The following is a 22,061-nucleotide window of genomic DNA, read 5'->3' as shown; positions in this document are numbered from 1 at the left end:
GATGCCTTCTGACTCTGTGTAAGTTTATATTCTCTAACACTAGACTTAAGTACAGCTTTTGATACTGTCAGACAGTATCCTATTAGAGTGTATGGAACGTTAAGTACTGTAGGTATTACTGTTTTTTCCCTTCATTTGCTTGACTCCTATTTGGCTAACAGTAGAAAATCTTGGCTTTTTATTAATCTGTTGTTTACTGAAGGTCACAAATCCATTCAGGGTATTCCACAAGGTTCTGTGCTGGGATCTTTACTTTTTAGTATTTACATGTTGATATTTGGTGAGGGTATTCACTATTATGGACTTGTGTTGCTCTGCTGTGGTGATGATCCACACCATATTAGAAGCTATTGCTGCAGTTTCTGCACATCTCTGATATGAAGATATGGATGCAACAGAAATTACCTAAACTAAACTGTGATGAGACTGACTCCATAGGTTCCATTTAAAAATGGAATTTAATTTTAAAAATTGCTTAAATAATTATCATAGCCTTTCATGTATAATTCAATTTTACGTTTGGCTTTAATTAGTCAATTTGCTGGCATCTTTATGTACTGCGCATACTGTATACTTTGGAAATATAGCAATATACTGTAACTAAAAATATCATATATAATTTAACAAATATAGCTAAAATATCTTCGTTTTATCTTAAAATGAGGTGATTGAAATTGAAGTCATGTATTGAGTGATTTCTAACAGGTTAATATGAAATAAAAAATATATGGTTTCAGTGCTTAAACAAATCTCCAAGGCCTAAAGGTATTCTAGTTTGTATTCAAAGGTATAAAAACATCCTACAATCTCTTGAGACAGGGGTGACATGCACCAGATGGAAAATTCCTAGTTGCGCACATCCAGAAAAAGGGTTACTAATCCATGCAATTACAGCCCTATTAGGCAAGTCTCTTATTCCAAAGAAGACCTAAACTGTACCAGTAGTTCTTATACTTCATTTCAGAGGCCTCTGAAGACACTTAGTCCTCACATCAATGAGCCACTGCCCTGTCTGAATAGACAAAAATAACTCAACCTACAGTAAAAGCCTATGATGTCCCTATTTTGGCCAGTCAAACACCAGCCATTTCCTACAGAATATTACCAAAACATATTCTTCTTATATGCTACAGTAAAAGTTTAAATATGAAGGCAATTGCAAGAGAAAAATACTACATGACATGGCTAGTGTAATAGTTCTAGTACTGGAGAAAACATTTTCAGCAGCCTTACCAGAGAGAAATAGTAAAATACAACTGGGTTTGCAAGCATCTTGTCTCACTCAGAAAAGTGATCAGTTTAACTTTACATTCATTTCTTAGCTGGCTAATGCAAAGTAAATCTATACAAGAAAAAGTATTACATTCATCACAGGCAAGGTTATGAAAACAGTTATTAGAACTAAACTAGAAGATCTCCTGTGTAACAGTAAGATTCCAAGTGATAGTCAACATGGATTTAGAAAATGTAGGTGCTGCTACATTTATTATTTAATGATAATAATTGCTTACACTTATATAGCGCTTTTCTGGACACTCCACTCAAAGCACTTTAAAGGTATGAGGACTCTCCACACCCCACCAATGTGCAGCATCCACCTGGATGATGCGACGGCAGCCATAGCGCGCCAGAACGCTCACCACTATCAGTGGTGAGGAGAGCAGAGTAATGAAGCCAATTCATAGATGGGGATTATAAGGAGGCCATGATTGGTAAGGGCCAATGGGAATTTTGGCCAGGACGCCGGGGTTTCACCCCTACTCTTTTCGAGAAACGCCCTGGAATTTTTAATGACCACAGTCAGGACCTCAGTTTTACGTCTGCTTACAATATAGTGTACAGTAGATGTGTCCCCATCACATATTAATGACCACAAATTAATGACATTTTAATGACCACAAAGTGTCAGGACCTCAGTTTTACGTCTGCTTACAATATAGTGTACAGTATATGTGTCCCCATCACTATACTGGGGCATTAGGACCCACACAGACCACAGGGTGAGTGCCCCCTGCTGGCCCGACTAAAACCTCTTCCAGCAGCAACCTTAGTTTTTCCCAGGAGGTCTCTCATCCAGATACTGACCAGGCTCACACCTGCTTAGCTTCAGTGGGTTGCCAGTTGTGAGTTGCAGAGTGATATGGCTGCTGGCCATATTTGAACAAACAATACAATGTACATACATACAAACCATATGATGTGGTATATTAAGATTTTCAGGAGACTTTTGGAAAAGTTCCTCATAATGTTAATTAAAATGGGAAGGCATTCAAGGAAGTGCTTAAAGTGAGAATTGATTAATGAACAGGAAGCAGAGAGTACAGGTAAAATTCTTAAATTATCACTGTGGCAATTTCTGGAGTATGTCAAGGTTTTCGTAATAGGACCACTGCCCTTTCTGATTCATTTAAATGATCTAGAATCTGGTTTGGTTAACAATCTAGTCAAGTTCTCAAAATATATATATATATTTTTTAAAAAGTAAAAGCTTAGACAGATGTTTACCAAATTAAGGACTGAGCAATCCCCTGGCAGATGATACAGTATTTAATGTAGACAAATATAGGATGTAGCATGCACATCACAAAAATATAATCTACTTATGAGGAAGAGTTGGGAGTTTATGCAGATGCATCATTTTTGTCTCCTGGCAATGTGAAAAAAATACAAAAAAAGAGAACATTGAAACATATTGCTACTCTGGATTGAGTTTAAAGAAGACTTTTCTAAACTCAAAGAGATGTCTTACACTGCCAGGCTGAAAGAATTGAATCTTTATAGTCCTGAATACAAAAGACAACAAGGGGACATGATTCATGTATTAAAAAATCCTCAAAAAGCTTAAGAAATTGATTTCTTAAGAACCAACAGGGAAACACAGACCAGAGGACACAACTGGAAACTACTGTACTGTATGTGGAAGTGCATTTAAAATTGAGAATAGAAGGTACTTTTTTACACATAGGGTTGTGTGAGTATGGAACAAGCTACCCAGCCATGTGATTGAAGCTGATACTCTGGCTTCCTTCATGAAACACCTGGATAAGATTCTTGGATCAATTAGCTGCTAAAAACCCAAATGAGGTTTATGAGCCAAATAATCACTTTCTGTTTGTAAAAGTTCTTGTGTTATAATGTTTGTTTTCCTTTTTTTATTAAAAATGAACTTTTTTTAATCAAATAACTTCAGTTTGTTTTAGACATATAATGAAATTCAACAGCCTACTGTCAGTAAAGCTGACATTTAATTGTTTAATGCTTTATTTTCAACACTCTGTTATTTGAGGCATCAAACTCCTTCCACCTAAGTGGCACTGTGTTTATTATAATGAATGCAGACTCTTGATAGGCTTGCGCTTCATTTCCTTTCTATTAGCAGTGCTGGTGACAGCTGAGGTTATTCACTTGCATTTTATCGAAAAAAAAATCTGATGATTTTCTGTTTTTTTTTCTAGGAAAAACAACTTCAGTGCTCTGCTATTTTGGTATCGTAGCGAACGTCAGTTTTCTAGTCCTGAATAAAGTTTGCCCTACAGAAGATGAAGCCTAGAATGCTTGTGTCAGTTTGATGATTTTAAGATTTAAATGGGCATTGTAACATTCATGATTCAATATTAAAACCATCTCCTTTTTACCCACATTGAATGTGACTGGGGGCGGCACAATGACACAGTGGTTAGCAATGCTATCTTGCAGTGCTTTGGCCCTAAGTTCAATTCCAAACCTGGGGTGCTATCTGCGTGGAGTGTGTATGTTCTCCCCATGTTCGTATGGGTTTCTTCTGGGAGTTTCCGTTTCCTCCTACAGTCCAAAAACATACTTGTAGGTTAATTAGCTTCTGGGAATGTTGGCCCTGAGTGAGAGTGTTTGTATTTGTCTGTGTCTGCCCTGTGCTGGACTGGCATCCTGCACATTATTTGCTGGGATAAGTTCCGGCTGCCCCATGACCAGTTACAAAATAGATGGATGAAAGTGACAGAAAATAACCCTTTTCATGTTTCTCAGAGTTCAGTTTGTTGTTTTGTACTGGCACAAGTGTTTTGATATTGTTACAAATGGGGAGTTACGAAACTGGTGAAAATCAGTATCTGACCGAGCGATATAGTCAATTTTGTCAGTGAAATAATTAATTAACATAACTCCCAACTTGTATGTGATTTCAAACAATATACCCGAGCAGCTGGTATAACTAGAGGAATGTGAATTATTTATTCTCTGGCACAGCTTTGTTGAGAGGAGTAATAATCCAGTCACACTTGGTTAAAACAAATATTACAATAAACTACACAAGACAGAAAACATACAACACACAAAGTTACATTATATACAGCATTTACAGACAAGGCATTTCAGAGGCCTAACATTCTGGTCACCCAGAAAACCCCAGTCTGCTACTTAGCACTAAACTCTTAATATGCCTACAGAGGCCACACAAGAGATGAGCTGCTAACTAAATACAAAACAACCTGTAGTAAAATCACTCTCTCTGCACCCTGGATGCCACAAAATAAATGGGAGCATATATCCCTATCCATAAAATGCACCCTAATGAAGAAAAATGTATAACTGAGGTATATCCCCACCTTACTCCCAAAATGTCTCTTAATATTCTACACAACCTTGTCCCTGTGTTTTTTTATCTTTCTTTCAAATTCACTGAGTGAGTGAGCGAGCTTAAAGAGACAGGCGTATTTACAGTATTCTGAAATCATGTAAATCTCTATTATTGCACACACAGAGTATAACTAATTGTGTTACCTATCAACATAACATTGTGCATCTGAACCTATTTAGGTTTTCCATAACAAGGAGGGTAAATACTTTTATTTGCAGTTTTGCTGACATTTCTTCACCATTCAAAGTATTCAATTTGTGCATTTAAGTCTTGATTTAAAATATTCACTTTAAAAAGTGTTCATACATTATTTATAATTTGACAAAATGGGACATCATTGGAAGGGGGTGAATATTTTAACAAAGTGGTATACACAGTATCCATTTTCCTCATTTATGTGCTGTAATTCAGATTAGTTGTTCATCTCTTTTACCCTTTTCCCATTTTCCTTAACTGAAATGGGTTTTGATTTTCATTTGGTCTTTAACTATGGAATCCAAACACAGAAGTTAAATCAAGATACCCATAGCTCTATTTTGAATGTCTGATACCCAGTAACAAACACTGGACCAACACAGAAAGCCATCCGCCAGTTTTCCCAGTATTTTTGCTCCTTCAACATTACCAGGTAAATACTTGAGTATTTATGAAGTATATTTATGAATCAATTTTAATGAGAATTATTGCAAATCTCAATTTAGACCTTATTATTCTTATTTTTGGAGGGCACAAGTGTTAATACAAGTGACTACCTGCCAATATTTAACCAACAGTGGCCTTGCATGTGGGGGTAAAGAATCTCAGTTGTCCGTTCTGTCTGTCAGTGCCATGTTTGTATACCTGTGATATCACTAAATAGTTGAACATGTTGCATGCATCTTGTTTCAGTGGTTTGCCTGAAAATTCTTGCAAAATTATATTTGAGATTTGTTTTGTCTGACTGTTAAGAATCTGCATTCCCGGTGTTACAATGAGTTTTTTTTGCTCCAGTTTTCATTACAGTAAAAGTCAGAGACAATGTTCCATATAGTGATTTTGGATAGCAACACTGAATCAGTACTTAAAAGTGATTTTCACAATTCTATTGAAAAAGTTTCTTTTCTTATTGGTTAGTTATTTAAATGTCTCCTGAAACAATATCAGGTGTTTATTTGCTACCCTCAGTTCGTGATTCAGACAGCTGACTTGTTCAGGTTGCCAAGTGAATGATTGTCAATTGAACTGCATGAGGGAGAAAAACAATGTGTTTTTTAGGTTTGAGGTATTTGTTCCAGTATCTGACGAAGTAATTCCTTGAACAGAAAAACAAGTGATTTTTCCTTGAAAAAAACTCAGGAAGCCCCTGAAGCCCTTTTGGTTGCTAACAGTTAGTAACATTTTGTATGAATGTATGAATTGGGTTCAACAGATTCCAGATTCCAGCCATATCTATTTTGTAATGTACTAACCACATTTTCTAAATGTGGTCTGCCTGCTGCCTTGTACAATTTTAATCTACACTTTTAACAATATATTTGCATTTTCATATCTCAAATCTTCTCAGATGTCATTTTAAGGTTATATTTCAAATTTTGAAATTCTAATATACAGTATGTTTTGCTACAGTATCTGCATGCAACTACAGTACCTGCATATCTATCCACATTCTAATCACTTTTTTCAATTTAGGGTTGTGGGGAAGCCTGCCCTCTCCTAGCAAGCAAGAGGTGTAAGGCGGGATACACCCTAGACTGTATGCCAGTCCATCACAAGATAGACAAACTCAAACACAGAAATGCACAGACCAATTTTTCCAGAAGCAAATTAACCTACCAGTAAGCCTTTGGACTGTAGAAGGAAACCAGAGCACCAGACAGAAACCTACTGTAGGTGATCATGTGGAGAACATACAAACTTCATACAAATAGAATCCCATGTCCAAAAATGAACCCGTGGCACCAGTACTACGAGGCAGCAATGCTAACCACTGTTCCCCTGCACTTGTGTACATTAAATGGCACCTGCCAGGTGTCTGCCTGATCCCAAAATTAAGTCTAAATCTTTTTGAAATTTTCTTCAATAGTGTCTGCTGATGTTCTTAGTTTGGTATTGTGTGGGGGGGGGGGGGCTAGTTTGCTACCAGAATCTTGATCATTGACATAAGCTATGAGGAGTAGTGCTCCTATAACAGATCCCTGTGGTACTCTACTAATTGCATCACACCATTTATTTCTCATTTCTTACATCTGTGTGCTGTCCATTAACACATTTTTAATTAAAGTGCCAGTATTACCTTGAATTTGAGAATTAATCTTTGATGAGGAACCTTAAGAAATATTTTTTTGCAGAAAATCAAAATACAGTATACCACATCATATGCTCTTTTCTTATCCATTTCTGCTGTTGCTTGTTCAGAAATCTGTAACAGGTTTAAGACCCAGCTTTTGTAGACTTACAGTGCCTTGCGAAAGTATTCGGCCCCCTTGAACTTTTCAACCTTTTGCCACATTTCAGGCTTCAAACATAAAGATATAAATTTTTTATTTTATGTGAAGAATCACCAACAAGTGGGACACAATTGTGAAGTGGAACGAAATCTATTGGATTTTTGAAACTTTTTTAACTAATAAAAAAATGAAAAGTGGGGCGTGCAAAATTATTCGGCCCCTTTACTTTCAGTGCAGCAAACTCACTCCAGAAGTTCAGCGAGGATCTCTGAATGATCCAATGTTGTCCTAAATGACTGATGGTGATAAATAAAATCCACCTGTGTGTAATCAAGTCTCTGTATAAATGCACCTGCTCTGTGATAGTCTCAAGGTTCTGTTGAAAGCGCAGAGAGCATCATGAAGACCAAGGAACACACCAGGCAGGTCCGTAATACTGTTGTGGAGAAGTTTAAAGCCGGATTTGGATACAAAAAGATTTCCCAAGCTTCAAACATCCCAAGGAGCACTGTGCAAGCGATCATCTTGAAATGGAAGGAGTATCAGACCACTGCAAATCTACCAAGACCTGGCTGTCCCTCTAAACTTTCAGCTCAGACAAGGAGAAGACTGATCAGAGATGCAGCCAAGAGGCCCATGATCACTCTGGATGAACTGCAGAGAACTACAGCTGAGGTGGGAGAGTCTGTCCATAGGACAACAATCAGTCTTACACTGCACAAATCTGGCCTTTATGGAAGAGTGGCAAGAAGAAAGCCATTTCTCAAAGATATCCATAAAAAGTCTCGTCTAAAGTTTGCCACAAGCCACCTGGGAGACACCCCAAACATGTGGAAGAAGGTGCTCTGGTCAGATGAAACCAAAATCGAACTTTTTGGCCACAATGCAAAACGATATGTTTGGCGTAAAAGCAACACAGCTCATCACCCTCAACACACCATCCCCACTGTCAAACATGGTGGTGGCAGCATCATGGTTTGGGCCTGCTTTTCTTCAGCAGGGACAGGGAAGATGGTTAAAATTGAGGGGAAGATGGATGCAGCCAAATACAGGACCATTCTGGATGAAAACCTGTTGGAGTCTGCAAAAGACCTGAAACTGGGATGGAGATTTATCTTCCAACAAGACAATGATCCCAAACATACAGCAAAATCTACAAAGGAATGGTTCACAAATAAACGTATCCAGGTGTTTGAATGGCCAAGTCAAAGTCCAGACCTGAATCCAATCGAGAATCTGTGGAAAGAGCTGAAAACTGCTGTTCACAAACGCTCTCCATCCAACCTCACTGAGCTCGAGCTGTTTTGCAAGGAAGAATGGGCAAGAATTTCAGTCTCTCGATGTGCAAAACTGATAGAGACATACCCCAAGCGACTTGCAGCTGTAATCGCAGCAAAAGGTGGCTCTACAAAGTATTAACGCAAGGGGGCCAAATAATTTTGCACGCCCCACTTTTCATTTTTTTATTAGTTAAAAAAGTTTCAAAAATCCAATAGATTTCGTTCCACTTCACAATTGTGTCCCACTTGTTGGTGATTCTTCACATAAAATAAAAAATTTATATCTTTATGTTTGAAGCCTGAAATGTGGCAAAAGGTTGAAAAGTTCAAGGGGGCCGAATACTTTCGCAAGGCACTGTATACCTTGGAATCTTCTTGCTATACAAATGATCTACTAGTTTAATTTTAATCATGGTTTCTATAAACTTACTTGTAACTGAAAAAGACCTATTGGTATAGACCATTTGTAAAGGAACGAGTAAAGGTTTATTCCATGCTGAAAAGAGAAGAAAAGAAACACAATGTTTCGGCTATGGAGCCTTCTGCATTATGCACTTCTGCATGTGTCATATTTGTGTTCATAGCAAATTCTTATATATACAGTACATTATATAAATCTGTTGTATTTTTTTTCAACTGAAGGTTTATTTTATCTATTTCTAAGCATTTAAAACATTTATACGTGAAATACAAACTTGTTAATACTTCCAAAGCTCAGTAAAAACAGGTTTATTAGATACTTCTTATCTGGTAGAATGAGAATGTTCTGTATTTACATTGATTTCCGTTTTATTGAAATGGAGAATAGTTCTTATCTAAACTTGACCACATTTCCAATTCAAATGGGTTTATCTTTCTTTTATCAAAACCATTGATATTCTTATCATTTGTTTTTATCTCAGCTGGAGCTTGTCTGTCTGGGACTTAGCTCAGAACTTGGCAGTGTTTGTTCTGAACTATGTACTGTAGCAAGACAAATATGAATTGTTCTTTTTATTTTTTTCATGTTATATCCACATCCCCCTATCTTGTCTTCTAGGGCTTACTGTAAGTAAAATGTATTTTATTTACGTGTATTAAATTAATATCTACTTTGGATCAAGCATTTTTCAATCTACTATTCTGCTGTATGAGTACATAAGTATTTTAGACAAAATAGATGCTGCTGTGATATCATTCTTCCATTCCTTTAATAGAAGTTTTACAATGTTTGTGTTCAACAGAACAAGTATTCATTAAAACGTCAGGTAATATACCTCCCAGAATGTTTCTCTCTTTCTTTGTAGCTCTCATTATTGTGTATAATTCTCCACATTGGTGCCTTTTAATTTATTAGAATCATGTTTGACACCCCTGACATAATACTAGATGGAAACACCTTTGGAAGCAATTATAGATGCAGATCTTTTTGATGAGTTTCTACCACCTTTGGATCCCTGGATGGTGTTATTTTCACCTATTCTTTTTTGTAATCTTGCTCAGTCTCTGTCAGGGTGGTTGTGGATCATGAAGTTACATCTATTCTAAAGTCTTAAAACCAATTTTAATTCATAATTCCTTAATTCATAATTCATATTGGCTACAAATCAGGACTTTGTCTGGACCACTCAAGAACATTCACTTGTGTCCTGTCTAGCACCTATAGTGTAAGTTTGGCCTTACACTATGTGTCATTGTCCTCATGACAATCCCCATTTTAGGTTTTTGCAAACTAAAGCATAGAGTTTTCCTCTATGACTTGTCTGTACTATCTCCATTCACTTCTTCCTCAGTACTGACAAGTTTCAACAGTCCCAGCTGATAAGAAACAGCCCCATAACATAATGCTAACACCTCCCTTAACAACGGGGGTTGTGTTGATTGAGTGATGCACTGTATTTGTGTTACATTTTGATCAAAAAGCTCCAGTTTTGTTCTTGCATGACTACAAAAATGTTCTTCATGTTTGCAGTACATGCAGTATTGTTTAATTTTTTTTTTGAAAGTTCATGTGGGATTTTTTTTTTCTGTTCACAATAAGCCAGCAATATGGCGTGACTCTTTTATTGTTTTGTTGACATTTTTCTTCCCTCTCAGCCATTGAACTCTTTCAAGTTAATATTTTTTCTCACCAGTTTCCTCCTTACTCAGTTGCTCAGTTTGTATGGACATTCGGATCTAAGCAGTTTCATGGTTTAATATTTTTTTGAAAATCACTACATGCCTGACAGCTGCCTGCCAGAATATTTATCTGAAATCATATGAAAAATTATTAATTGAACCCAGGTAGAGGCCATTTAGTTGTGTGACAATCCATTTGTGTGACATAGTGTGACTTGTCAAAGTAATTCTGTTCCCATTAACTAATTTATTTTTGCCCATAGCAAAGTGGATGAATACTTACGCAAACAACTTATTTTCGTCGTTGATTTTGATTGGGTTTTGATTTTTTTGTTGACATTTACCTTCTATCACCCATCCAAGTGTTCAGTTTAAGTATTCAAGTTTTGATTCACTTAAAATTTTCACTTTTGCAAAGCATTCTATAATAAATGCTGCAGTGAAAGTTATCTTGGCATTCTGTCTTCAACCACTTCATTACTCATTATGTTAAACACTAGATGCAATAGGTGTTCTGTTCAATAATTTCTTCTTATTTTTTTTCTCTCTCACGCACACAGCCCTCCATCCATAGAGGGGCACTAAATGCATGATGCTATTTTGTCTTAAGCCAAGGTAGACCATCTTAAATAGAATATAAAGTTGTTCAAAACTCTCCAGATCAATGGCCTTTTTGAGATAAAGGATTGCATAAGCATGTATTAATAATGCTAAATAATGAATACATCTGTGGCAAGAAACATGTTTTTTCAAATACCACAGACCTTGGGAGAGATGATCTACTCATCTCCTCTCATCTGGGATGGAACAAAATGTAGAGCATGAGGCATTGTGAAACCAACTGGATTAATATTATAATACAAAAAATGAGTCACACTGTTCAAAACCACCTGCTGTTTGGTTTTTAAAGGTCTAAGATGATAAAACTTGATGTTATACATTGCTATTGTAAACCTCGATCTTTCTCATGTGTTGTCTCACTCAGTTGTATAAAGCAAAAAAAAAGTAGATGTAGTGTACTTTCTACTTCAAGGCTCTGAATAATTCTATCTTGGTATTTTCTTAGAATGAATTTAGTACAATGGCATAGTGGTTAACATTGCTGTCTTTCCAGCACTTGCAGTGCTGGGGCCCTGGTTCAGTTCTTAGGGTTTGCATGTTTTTCTCTGTTTGCGTGGGTTTCCTCTAGATTCTCTGGTTTCCTCCCACAGTCCAAAGACATACTGGCATGTTAACTGGCTTCTGGGAAAGTTGTCCCTGGTGTGAGTGTGTGCATGTCAGACATTCAGGAAGTGCCTGTTGCTTGTTGGAATAGTCTCCAGCACCCCTGCGATCCAGTGTTTGAGAAAGCATTTAGAAAATGGATGGATGTTAGTACAGAACTCTTTGATTGTACAGTTTTTGAGTTTACACAAATCTCTGTTTACACAATATAAAGTCAATATAAATAATACAGATTCAAATTAATATGTTTTAAAAATGTCCACAGTAAATGGTGTTTAGTATACAATAATAAATACAGTATGTAACATTATTTCTAAATATTTAATCTGTTACTAACTGCATTTTGTATACTATGGTATTGTCTGCATGATAGTTTCTTATCAATATTTAAATATTGTTACTTAGTATTTTATTTGAAATACAGTATTACATCTCACTCCTGAACTAACTTTTAGCTATTTGAAAGGGAATTACCTTACCTTGTGCTGGCATTTGGAATTGGGAATTTGTGGAAAGTATTGACAATGGAGAGGATCTACAGTACAGTATGTGTTTTACGTACAGTAGTACGATACAAGAAATGAACTATAGAAAAGTGTAGGTTATGGATGACATTGCTTCAGTGTCCCATTCTTGTGCTAGAGTCTATAGGTACACTGTGCCACACACTGTCCCTAGGCTTAGGCGAACTAGACGACTGCCTAGGAACCTGAGGCCGCCAGGGTGTCCTTCAATGTGCAACACTCCATTTTCGCCGCATTTAAATGTAAGCAACAGTTTCCTCCAGTGGCTCTTTCTGTTGTTGCTGCGCTAATTTAGGCTGTTAAAAAGTGTGTCAGTTATAAATTACGGTATTATTAATTGTAAATATAAGTGTAGTAGTTTATTTCTATGTAGTAAATGACTATCATCCTCACTGTAAGATGACAATATGAGTATGGATTCAGCTACTCCTACACCGAATGCTGTTCTTTGTCTAGTTTCAGGAAGTAGTGAATGTTGTGTTGATCAATTTTATTAATCTGTCATTACATCTAACATGTAATTAAATATTACAAGTGACCTGTTCCTTGTGTTGCAAACTATGCACACATTTTTTAATGGTAAAAATTTAAATAATGTAGTTGCAACACCATCCTCTAAAAGGACATACTGAGAAAAAGAAGTACAGAAAAGAAGATCAGGATAAGGGATCTCAAAGCAGAGGTACTGCATGCCAACTCAAGTTGTTATAATAATGCATTTGTATTTAATTTAGTTTTAAGTCTGTCAGATTCATTTAGATAGTGAGCAGTTGACGATCCACATTTTCTAGTTAGACACGTAGACTACTTGAGGTGATTTACTAGAAGTTAACAGATTCATTTTTCGTGTTATTACTTTCACTGTTATCTTTTTCAAATGTGTGCTTCTTGTTCTTGTTTGTAATTTATTTGTTATGTGTTCTTCATAGCTGCTTAATAAAAGTTTTCTAGTTATATAATTCATTTATTTTTCTCTAAATAGTCAAATGTGTTTGGAATGGGAGCTAATAATGATACTGTATGCACAAATTGTGATCTGGAGGGCCCCTTTCCAAGATCTTACCTAGGGGTCTTAGAAAGCCATGGTCAGCTGTGGCTACAGGTACAGTAGCATCAGTAATTACAGACTAATGACCACATCGTGCTTTAATGTGACAATATCCCTATAGACCATAGCACACTGAACCAGCATTTCCCAATCCTGTTCCATGTGACCTCAGTGTCCACAGGCGTTTGCTGCACAGGAGCTCTAAAGTACATACTTGAACACTTTATTGAACTAATAGATTAATAAATATTATTTTTATGTTTCCTATCTTTTAACTTTTGTATTTTGTAATGTAAAATTGTTACATCTTTTAGAAAAGCAAAATGAGGAGCAACATCTATTTAAATTGTTGGTTCACTCAAGGCTTCAGATAAGTGAGAACTCATTGAAATCACCAGGATAGAGAAGATCTGCTCTGTCCTATATTCTATAAAGACTAGAACAGTGACACAATGCAAGGTTTCACCATAGAATTGAAAACAGTTGTAATATAAAACCATTAAGTCAAGTACTGATTCAATTACGTCATAAAGATACTGTACATTATACTGTATGTAGATTATACTCTATGGTTTTCCAGTATCTGCTGATAGGAACACTAGACTGGACAAATCTGAAACTCGTTTTTTCATTAAAGTTTTGCATTTTATTTAATAGCTGCTTCCAGTATCTTTATACTTTTGTGGTCAAGTTTGCCTTAATTTACTTGACAGTAATTCAAGAAATAAATGACAGAAATAAAGTTGTATTTATTATTGTTGTTGTGTAATTTGATCACAGCTGTGCCACAGATACATTTCTGAAGCATCTAATCATTCACTGTTAGGTTAAAGAAAAACTTTTCATTGAACATTGTAGGTATACTTAAGTAAACATTATATAGTATCACATATAGTATCACAACAACATCTTTCATGTTTTTATATTTTGTTTGTTAAAAGCTAATATAATGTGCTTAAGAAGACAAAAACATTCAAGAAAACTTAGCTGGAATATGTTTTTACTTGAATTAATATAATTAAAATTTATGAAAATTAAATATATAAATATTTAACATGAATATTAAATTGAAAGAAATGAGAATGGAAAAATAAACAAGTTATTGTACTACATGGAGTACAGTATGTTAAAATTATAACTTTAGCACATCTCCCTCCCTCTCTCTCAGTATATAAACTAGACAACATAATCAACCATAATCCATCCATATGACTAAATCATTTTCACTCTTTTATTTCTTTAGAAAACTAGGAACAGAAATCACAAGGAATAGACAGTGGCTTTAGGGGCCAAAGTCTCATACTTGAATGAAACATCTTTTCTGAAGTGTAGTATTATTTTGTAGTAGTATAAATTTCCCTGTACAGAGATTCACCCTGGGACTTTCTAGGCCATATTTTAGGCCAGTGTTTCTCAACTTTGTTTTATCCCATGGTACATTTACCAAAACATAACAACTATACAGTACACTGTCCCCATCCTATATACTGTAGATATTCCTGGTCCGGGCTTATTAATATTCCAAACAAAATATTTAGGACAAATGTCCATATTTTTAGTGTTTAATATGAGTTTGCCTCTAATGGTATAGTCATCTAATCCTGACAGAATCAGACAACAGTAAAAACTCTTCAGCCACTCTGTGTCCATGAGACTTGAAACACTTAACTACCACCACACACACTTCTCACGTGAGCAGTCTTAGACAATGGCCTGTGTCTCTGTCTTGTTTGCAACATGCATCATGACACTTTGGGTACAATATTTAATCTATATAATCTATCCAAAATTCTACAGCACACTGGTTCAAAAACTTTGCTTTAGCTGTTTGTGAATATATAGCACATCATAACTGCCTTTTTCCAATACTTCTAATTATAACAAAGATGTAAATAATAACTATGTAAAAATACTGATGATTTATTGTATTTACATAGCACTTTTCATTCCAAGGGATCCCCAAGCACTTTTCTTATTGGATCTGACCAATCATTCACCACTAATGATTGAACTACTGTACATGCACCACTGACTCCTCTGGCTGTCAGTAGGATTGTGATTTTCTTTAACACAGATCAATGTCAGATGTGCTCATCTGCCCTCTCAGACCAGTGGAGCGTTTTCGGGACCTTCATCCTGAGGAGGTGGCAGACTTGTTCAGGATGACACAGAGAGTGGCAAATGTGGTGGAGAAACACTTCCAGGGTACCTCACTGACAATTTCCATCCAGGTACAGTATGACGTCTACATCCTGGGGCACAATTTAATCTGATCACCTGCTGTTACCAAAGAGCCTAATATAAATGGAGTGAATGGTTGGTTGATTTGCACATGTATCATAAAAATCTCAAATTACACCAGACTATGAATCCCTTGCCAGTCACACTTTACAAGGCAAGTGCTTACTGGCTGTTTCCCATTGGAGAGATAAAATCAGCTGAAGTGAAGTACTGGGTATATTATTTACAGCTGAGTTTATCTTCAGTTTAATTTATTCACCAAAAGCACAATGAACCTTAAGTTAATTTTGATATTGGCAGAACCTGAATCCAGGATCAGGATACCTGCATAATTTCATAAATACTCATATCTCAAATGTCAAGAAAATTGAATAAAGGTATTTACACTTAAATATGTGCTGTTCTTCTTTTAATGCTACCACTACTAGTATGTATCCCATTACCTCTGTATCTACCTCTGCATGAATGAGAGAAGAAGCAGGAGATGATAACTGAGTCAATATTTGTTTCTGAGCCGAGGAAGAATCTGTGGGATGAAGAACTTCAGTTATAGAGCTGCACAGTGCATCTCTTAAACAAATGAGAATTTTGAATATTTGTGTTATATTTTTGTGTTTAAACATTTCAGAGCATTTTCCCTTCTTTTCAGCATTTTCTAAAAAACAGCTAGTTTTAAATTGCAAATACATCATTAAAAGTGAAGTTTATACATGTACAGTACCTTCAGATTCTGTGTTAACACTAACAATGTCTTTCATTCGTACTGTATAGCACTTCTGTCCCAAGCACAAAGTCAAAATGGAATTGAACATGGACGTTTGAGTTAACACCCTCACTCTTACAAACAGTGCCATTAACTGTATTAGCTCTAACTTACAGAAATATATTATCTTTAGTTATTTAATCAAACCCAAACTAAAGTAATCAGGACCTTTGTTTATCATCACATTATAAGAATGTCTCTTCCTGCGGTACAGCATACTGTAATTTGTCACCATACTGGGCCTTTGGTTTGGAAATTATTGTCCAGAGGGAATGATGCCACTTATTTGTGGTATACCACTTACAGTACTGTGCAAAAAGAATCTGATTTTCCTTAGAGATCTCCCTTCCCACTGTTGTCCAGGCCTGGATGCCTGGAACCATGTGATTACACAGAGATGCCCTACATTTCTGGATAAAGAAAACAGCATTGCCAGATTATACAAGAACAAGTTAAAGGTTTATTCATGCTGAAAAGAGAAGAAAGGAAACACAACGTTTCGACTGTGGAGTACTCACACCTGAAGAAGGCTCCACAGCCAAAGCGTTGTGTTTCCTTTCTTCTCTTTTCAGCATGAATAAACCTTTAACTTGTTTTGTATAATCTGGCAATGTCTGTCACTTCTCCTAATGCAGACATTCCAAGTCTCCCGGAAGTCCTGGGAGTCTCCGGGAAATCAGCATCTCCTCCCTGACTCCCGCGAGTGATCTCGTGGAATTTTTCTGTTGGTGACACCCCTGGTCCGAAAAATCATCAGCGAAATATTTTCCTGTCCACAATTTGTTTTCACGGGGAAAACCCCCTCCCGGGCTGCAATTTTTGCGGACCGCCCCCCTTCCGCAACAGCGATTTACATGTCATTGTCTGCATGGACGCACCCGTGCCACTTTCCTTTTGCAATGTTTATGTAACACAACGACATGGAGAAGCAACCAAAAAAGGTCAAATACAAAACCCATTTTTTTATCAGAGTAAACAAAGGTTTACCTTTGCCTTATACCTATAAAAAACAATGTTACTGCACATTACTCATTGCACTGTCTGTAACAGCGATATTTCCATAGCTGGCGGTGGTTTAAATGATTGCAAAAGACATGTCGAGGCGAGTTTATTGAGCTGTTAGATAATTGAACTGCTGGTTATTAGCTTGGTCAGGTCTCATGGAGCATTATCAGTGCAATATTGTTGTTATCAAAAATATATATATATATTTGTTACCTAGTTCCAACAGTGATGTGGAAAGGGCATTCTGCATTGTGCATCACATAAAGACAGAATTCAGAGGTCAGCTTGCACACGAAACTCTTGTGAATCTTGCAAAATCAACAAATTAATTGATACAGACTGCTATGACCTTGAGCCATATGAGAATCTGTTTAAATCTGCTAAACAAGCCGCATCTCTGTACAACGAAGGTTTGCAAAGAAAGTGAGATTTTTCAACTGGACTGGTGTAATAATATCTATAGTGTGTTGCATATACAGTTGCAAAAAAAAGTTTGTGAACCCTTTGGAATTACCTGGGTTTCTGTATTAATTACTCATTAATTACATTAATTAAAAATGTGGTCTGATCTTCAACTAAGTCACAATAATAGACGAACATAATCTGGTTAAACTAATAACACAAACAATTGTACTTCTTGTCAATACTAAACATTCACAGTCTAGGTTGGAAAAAGTATGTGAACCTGTAGGCTAATGACTTCTCCAAAAGCTAATTGGAGTCAGGTGTTCCAATCAATGAAATGAGATTGGAGGTGGGTTGGAGGTGCCCTGCCCTATAAAAAAGGCACACAAAGGTCGGTTACTGACAGATTCTGCTCTTCTCAGGAAAAAGCTGTTCATGTGAACCATGCCATGATCAAAATATCAGAGGACCTTGCAGAGATGCATAAAGCTGGAAAAAATACAAAAGCATTTCTAAAGGCCTGGGTGTTCATCAATCCACAGTAAGACAAATCTTCTACCAATGGAGGAACTTCAGTACTATTGCTACTCTTCCTAGGAGTGGGCGTCCTGCAAAGATTACAGCAGGAACGCAGCTGGCAATGTTGAAGGAAGTGAAAAAGAACCCTAGGGTAACAGCAAAGGACCTGCAGAAAACTCTTGAACTTGCCAAAGTCTCTGTTCATGTGTCCAAAATAAGGAAAACACTGAATAAGAATGGTGTTAATGGAAGGACAACACAGAGGAAACCACTGCTCTCCAAAAAAAAAACATTTCTGCACTTTTGAAGTTTGCAAAAGACCACCTGGATATTCCACAATGCTTCTGGGACAATGTTCTGTGGATGGATGAGACAAAAGTTGAAACGTGCAACACTATGTTTGGGGGAAAAAAACCCCAACACCAAAACCTCATTTCAACTGTGAAGCATGGTGGAGGGAGCATCATGGTTTGGGGCTGCTATGCTGCCTCAGGTCCTGGACAGCTTGCTATCGTAGAGGGAACAATGAATTCAAAATTGTATTGAGAAATATTTGCAGGAGAATGCCAGGGTAGCAGTCCGTCACCTGAAGCTTAATAGAAGTTGGGTGATGCAACAGGACAATGACCCGAAACACAGGAGTAAATCAACATCAGAATGGCTTAAGCAGAAGACGTGTTCTGGAATGGCCAAGTCAGAGTCCAGACCTCAACCCAATTGAGATGCTGTGGCATGACCTGTAGAGAGCTGTTCACGCAAGGAATTACAGAAATATCAATTAACTGAAACAGGTTTGTAAGGAAGAATCATCTAAAATTCCTCCTAACCATTGTGCAAGTCTGAACAGCAGCTACAGGAAATGTTTAGTGAAGGTTACTGCTGCTAAAGGAGGTTCTACCAGTTACTAAATACAAGGGTTCACATACTTTTTCCAGCCTCGACTGTGGATGTTTAAACGATGTGTTCAGTACTGACAAAGCATAACATTTATTATTATTGTAGTCATGATGTAAACCTTTGGATTTTCTCTTCTTAGTGTGCATTCATTAAATTACATTTCAAAATCCAAAAATAGATCTTCTCCTCACCTTCACCCTAGGTAGCAACATTTCAGAATCTTCATTCTCCTTTTACTTTTACTGAAGATCTTTGCACAATTTTAACCTTTTTCTTTAGAATTGTGCTGAAGTCATGTTGTACCTACAATCTTACTATTTTCTTAAACTTCATTTTTTAAATTTTAATAGTGTTTGTACATGCTGTGTATAGAGTACTTATCGACTATATCTACGGTATATTCTATGACATTATTGTACAAGTATGATCATGTTTTTGATGTGTTCATGTGTGTTGGTTGCTTCTTGAAATAGTTTGGAGTGGGAAATCAAGTTCAATTGTTCCTCTTGCTGATACAGATGCAGCCATTCAAAACAAGTGAGGCACGCAGTGGTAAAACGCAGTGTCGCAGTTTAACGTGTCGTAATGCGTCATAACACGTCATATCCCATCATACCGCAGTTATGATAATAGTATCCAGAGTTACCACCAGGTGAAGCTAATAAAGCTTAACCTCTCATTGTACAGCTTTTGAGCTGTCGCCAGAAAACACCCAGTTTAGAATCCCGATCACTGCTGAGGGACAATATTCAGTTAAGAATTTAAGTTGTATACTCTTTAGACTTTTAAATTTAAACTGTGTATTACAGCATGTTAATCATTATACATCAAAAAGTTGGTATATTTTATGAAAGCAAAATTGCTCAGTTGGACTAATGTACAAAACCTACCACCTTTATCATAAATATTTTAATTATGCAGAAATATTTTATGCATCAAAGTCTTTACCAAAGATATTACTAATAGTATTAATAATGAATGACCTTGGACAAGCTGTAAACTCAAAGTATTACCCTGGTCCACATACTTTGTAATCGTTTTTGTAAATGGAAAAGACTATTTTTTCACTGACAAAAAGTAACACCACAGCATTTCGTTGATCCGATCACGTATTTGTTTCCAATCATACAAAGTAAGTCTTGAGAATCTCAGATTCACCATGCCTTTTACATGCTCATAAACGATATTAATTTAGGAACATAAACATATTATGTATACTGTATATTGTAGATCTTGGTAGTTTTAAAAAAAAATACACACCAGTATTTCATTTCTCCCTAAAAATTTTAAGCATCAAAGTTTTACATGTGGTTATTTCAGAAACGTTTTTACGTGCTCCTTCTGACCATGTTACTGTATGTTTATATACTTTGTGAAAAGTGATCATTTTAAACTTTTCTGCGAATATGCCCGTTATTGGAGCAAACAAAAGCATACTTTTAAAATTTAATTAATAGGGAATATAATACAGTATGGAATCGCGTATCTAAAGAAATTAATAACGATATAATAGCACAAACAGTAGTATAAGACTTTAAAATACCAATACCAGCAATATACAGTTTACATAATATGTTTATGTTCCTAAATTAATATTGTTTATGACCTTCAGATGCGTTATGCTCCTATTCTTTTTATGCTCAGCTGCTAAAATTTCCCTTGAGTTGTAAAATTCAATATAAATATTCTACTAAGCGGATTAAAATTTACACAGTAAAGATATTAAATGATTAAATCTTTTCACTACCGACCAATGCACCACGAGTGCCCCTGTCAGTCATTTTGGCCAGCCAATCACATACCATGGTACGGTGCGGTGGTTCGTGCGTAGATGCGTGTGGTACAGGTTTGCACCGTGAACTTTGAATGGCTGTATCTGTATTTCATTTGATCATTTCAAGTATGTTTTCCAGACTTTGTAGAATTCATTTTTGGCATGAAAGTACAAAATCTTAGTGTTCTTTTTTAAAATTCGTACCTAAACAATAGTGAGAGAATAAGTGAAGATGGACACAAGAAGGTTGTGTTTTTTTTTTTACAAGGATCAATGTACTGCCAGTCTGGAAAGACTACAGGTACTATAGATTTGCTCTTAAACTGTAAAACACAGGATTTGTTTCAGAACATTTTTCTTCCTAAAACCACATGTACTCTTAGCCTCTTTTAAAAATCCCATTACAGAAAATAAATATAAATACATATTTTTCTTTCAATTTTTTCATTTTCTTTAATTAAAAAATTAAATATACATTAAAAGAATTTCAAAGTGACGTTGAGAAAATTTCCTGAGCTATCAAGCCATTGTCTGAAGAGATGCATTGCTTGGTAAAGAGTACTTAAGTCTTCTTTTACTTTGTTGAGGAATGTTTCCATTCAGCTTCTCCATAACAGAACTGTGTTTTGCTCTCTGCTCTGTGTTAGATATTCAATGTAGGTCTATTGTATTGAGAATTAATAGAAGGACACCATCTGCTGGAATAACATAAAAATGTGTTGATCTTTTGTTTTTCAAATATTCCAACAGTTAAAATAATTATGCCTGCAAATTATAAGCGATTAACACACATTTCTCGTGTTATTTTTGTGGGAATCCATTTCCATTTATTATCATGATTTTACTACTCTGTACTCCACATAAATGAAATGCCAAACATGGCTAAAAATAGATTTGAAACAAATATTCTTGGCAGATTTAGATTTAAAAGATGTCATTTTTATGTATAGAAGGCCATTTACAGTATATTGTTAAAATATCCCTACAATGTCAGTTTATCAGGAGTTATCTTTGTCTGGGTATTTTTTCAACTTGTTCCCCCAACCAGACACATTCCTCTTCATGGTGATGAGTCCCTGCGTATGGATATACTATACAAACACACATGTACTATAGTTAAACATTAAATTACATCAAATAATTTCCATAGCTATATATACTGTCCCTGTTACTTTACTGACAGCTAGAGGAAGAGCTCTCCTTTGTGAAATCTGGGTACAGATAAAATAACATGCTCATA

The 22,061-nt window shown here is 36.0% G+C and overlaps 1 protein-coding gene across 2 annotated transcripts in view; it reads left to right on the top strand.

Moving 5' to 3' along the window:
- Nucleotides 1–22,061, top strand: part of fhit (fragile histidine triad diadenosine triphosphatase) — a 522,156-nt gene that overhangs the window by 340,757 nt on the left and 159,338 nt on the right. For both annotated transcript variants that reach the window (XM_088636179.1, XM_088636180.1), the window contains one exon: nt 15,303–15,448. In XM_088636179.1, coding sequence (XP_088492305.1) covers nt 15,303–15,448 — 146 coding nt within the window. The remainder of the gene's footprint in view (nt 1–15,302; nt 15,449–22,061) is intronic.

This window comes from Lepisosteus platostomus, chromosome 6 (assembly GCF_059453375.1).
Source record: "Lepisosteus platostomus isolate fLepPlt1 chromosome 6, fLepPlt1.hap1, whole genome shotgun sequence".
NCBI lineage: Eukaryota > Metazoa > Chordata > Actinopteri > Semionotiformes > Lepisosteidae > Lepisosteus > Lepisosteus platostomus.
The sequence above is the reverse complement of the archived record's forward strand: the minus strand, read 5'-3'. Positions and strand labels throughout refer to the sequence as shown.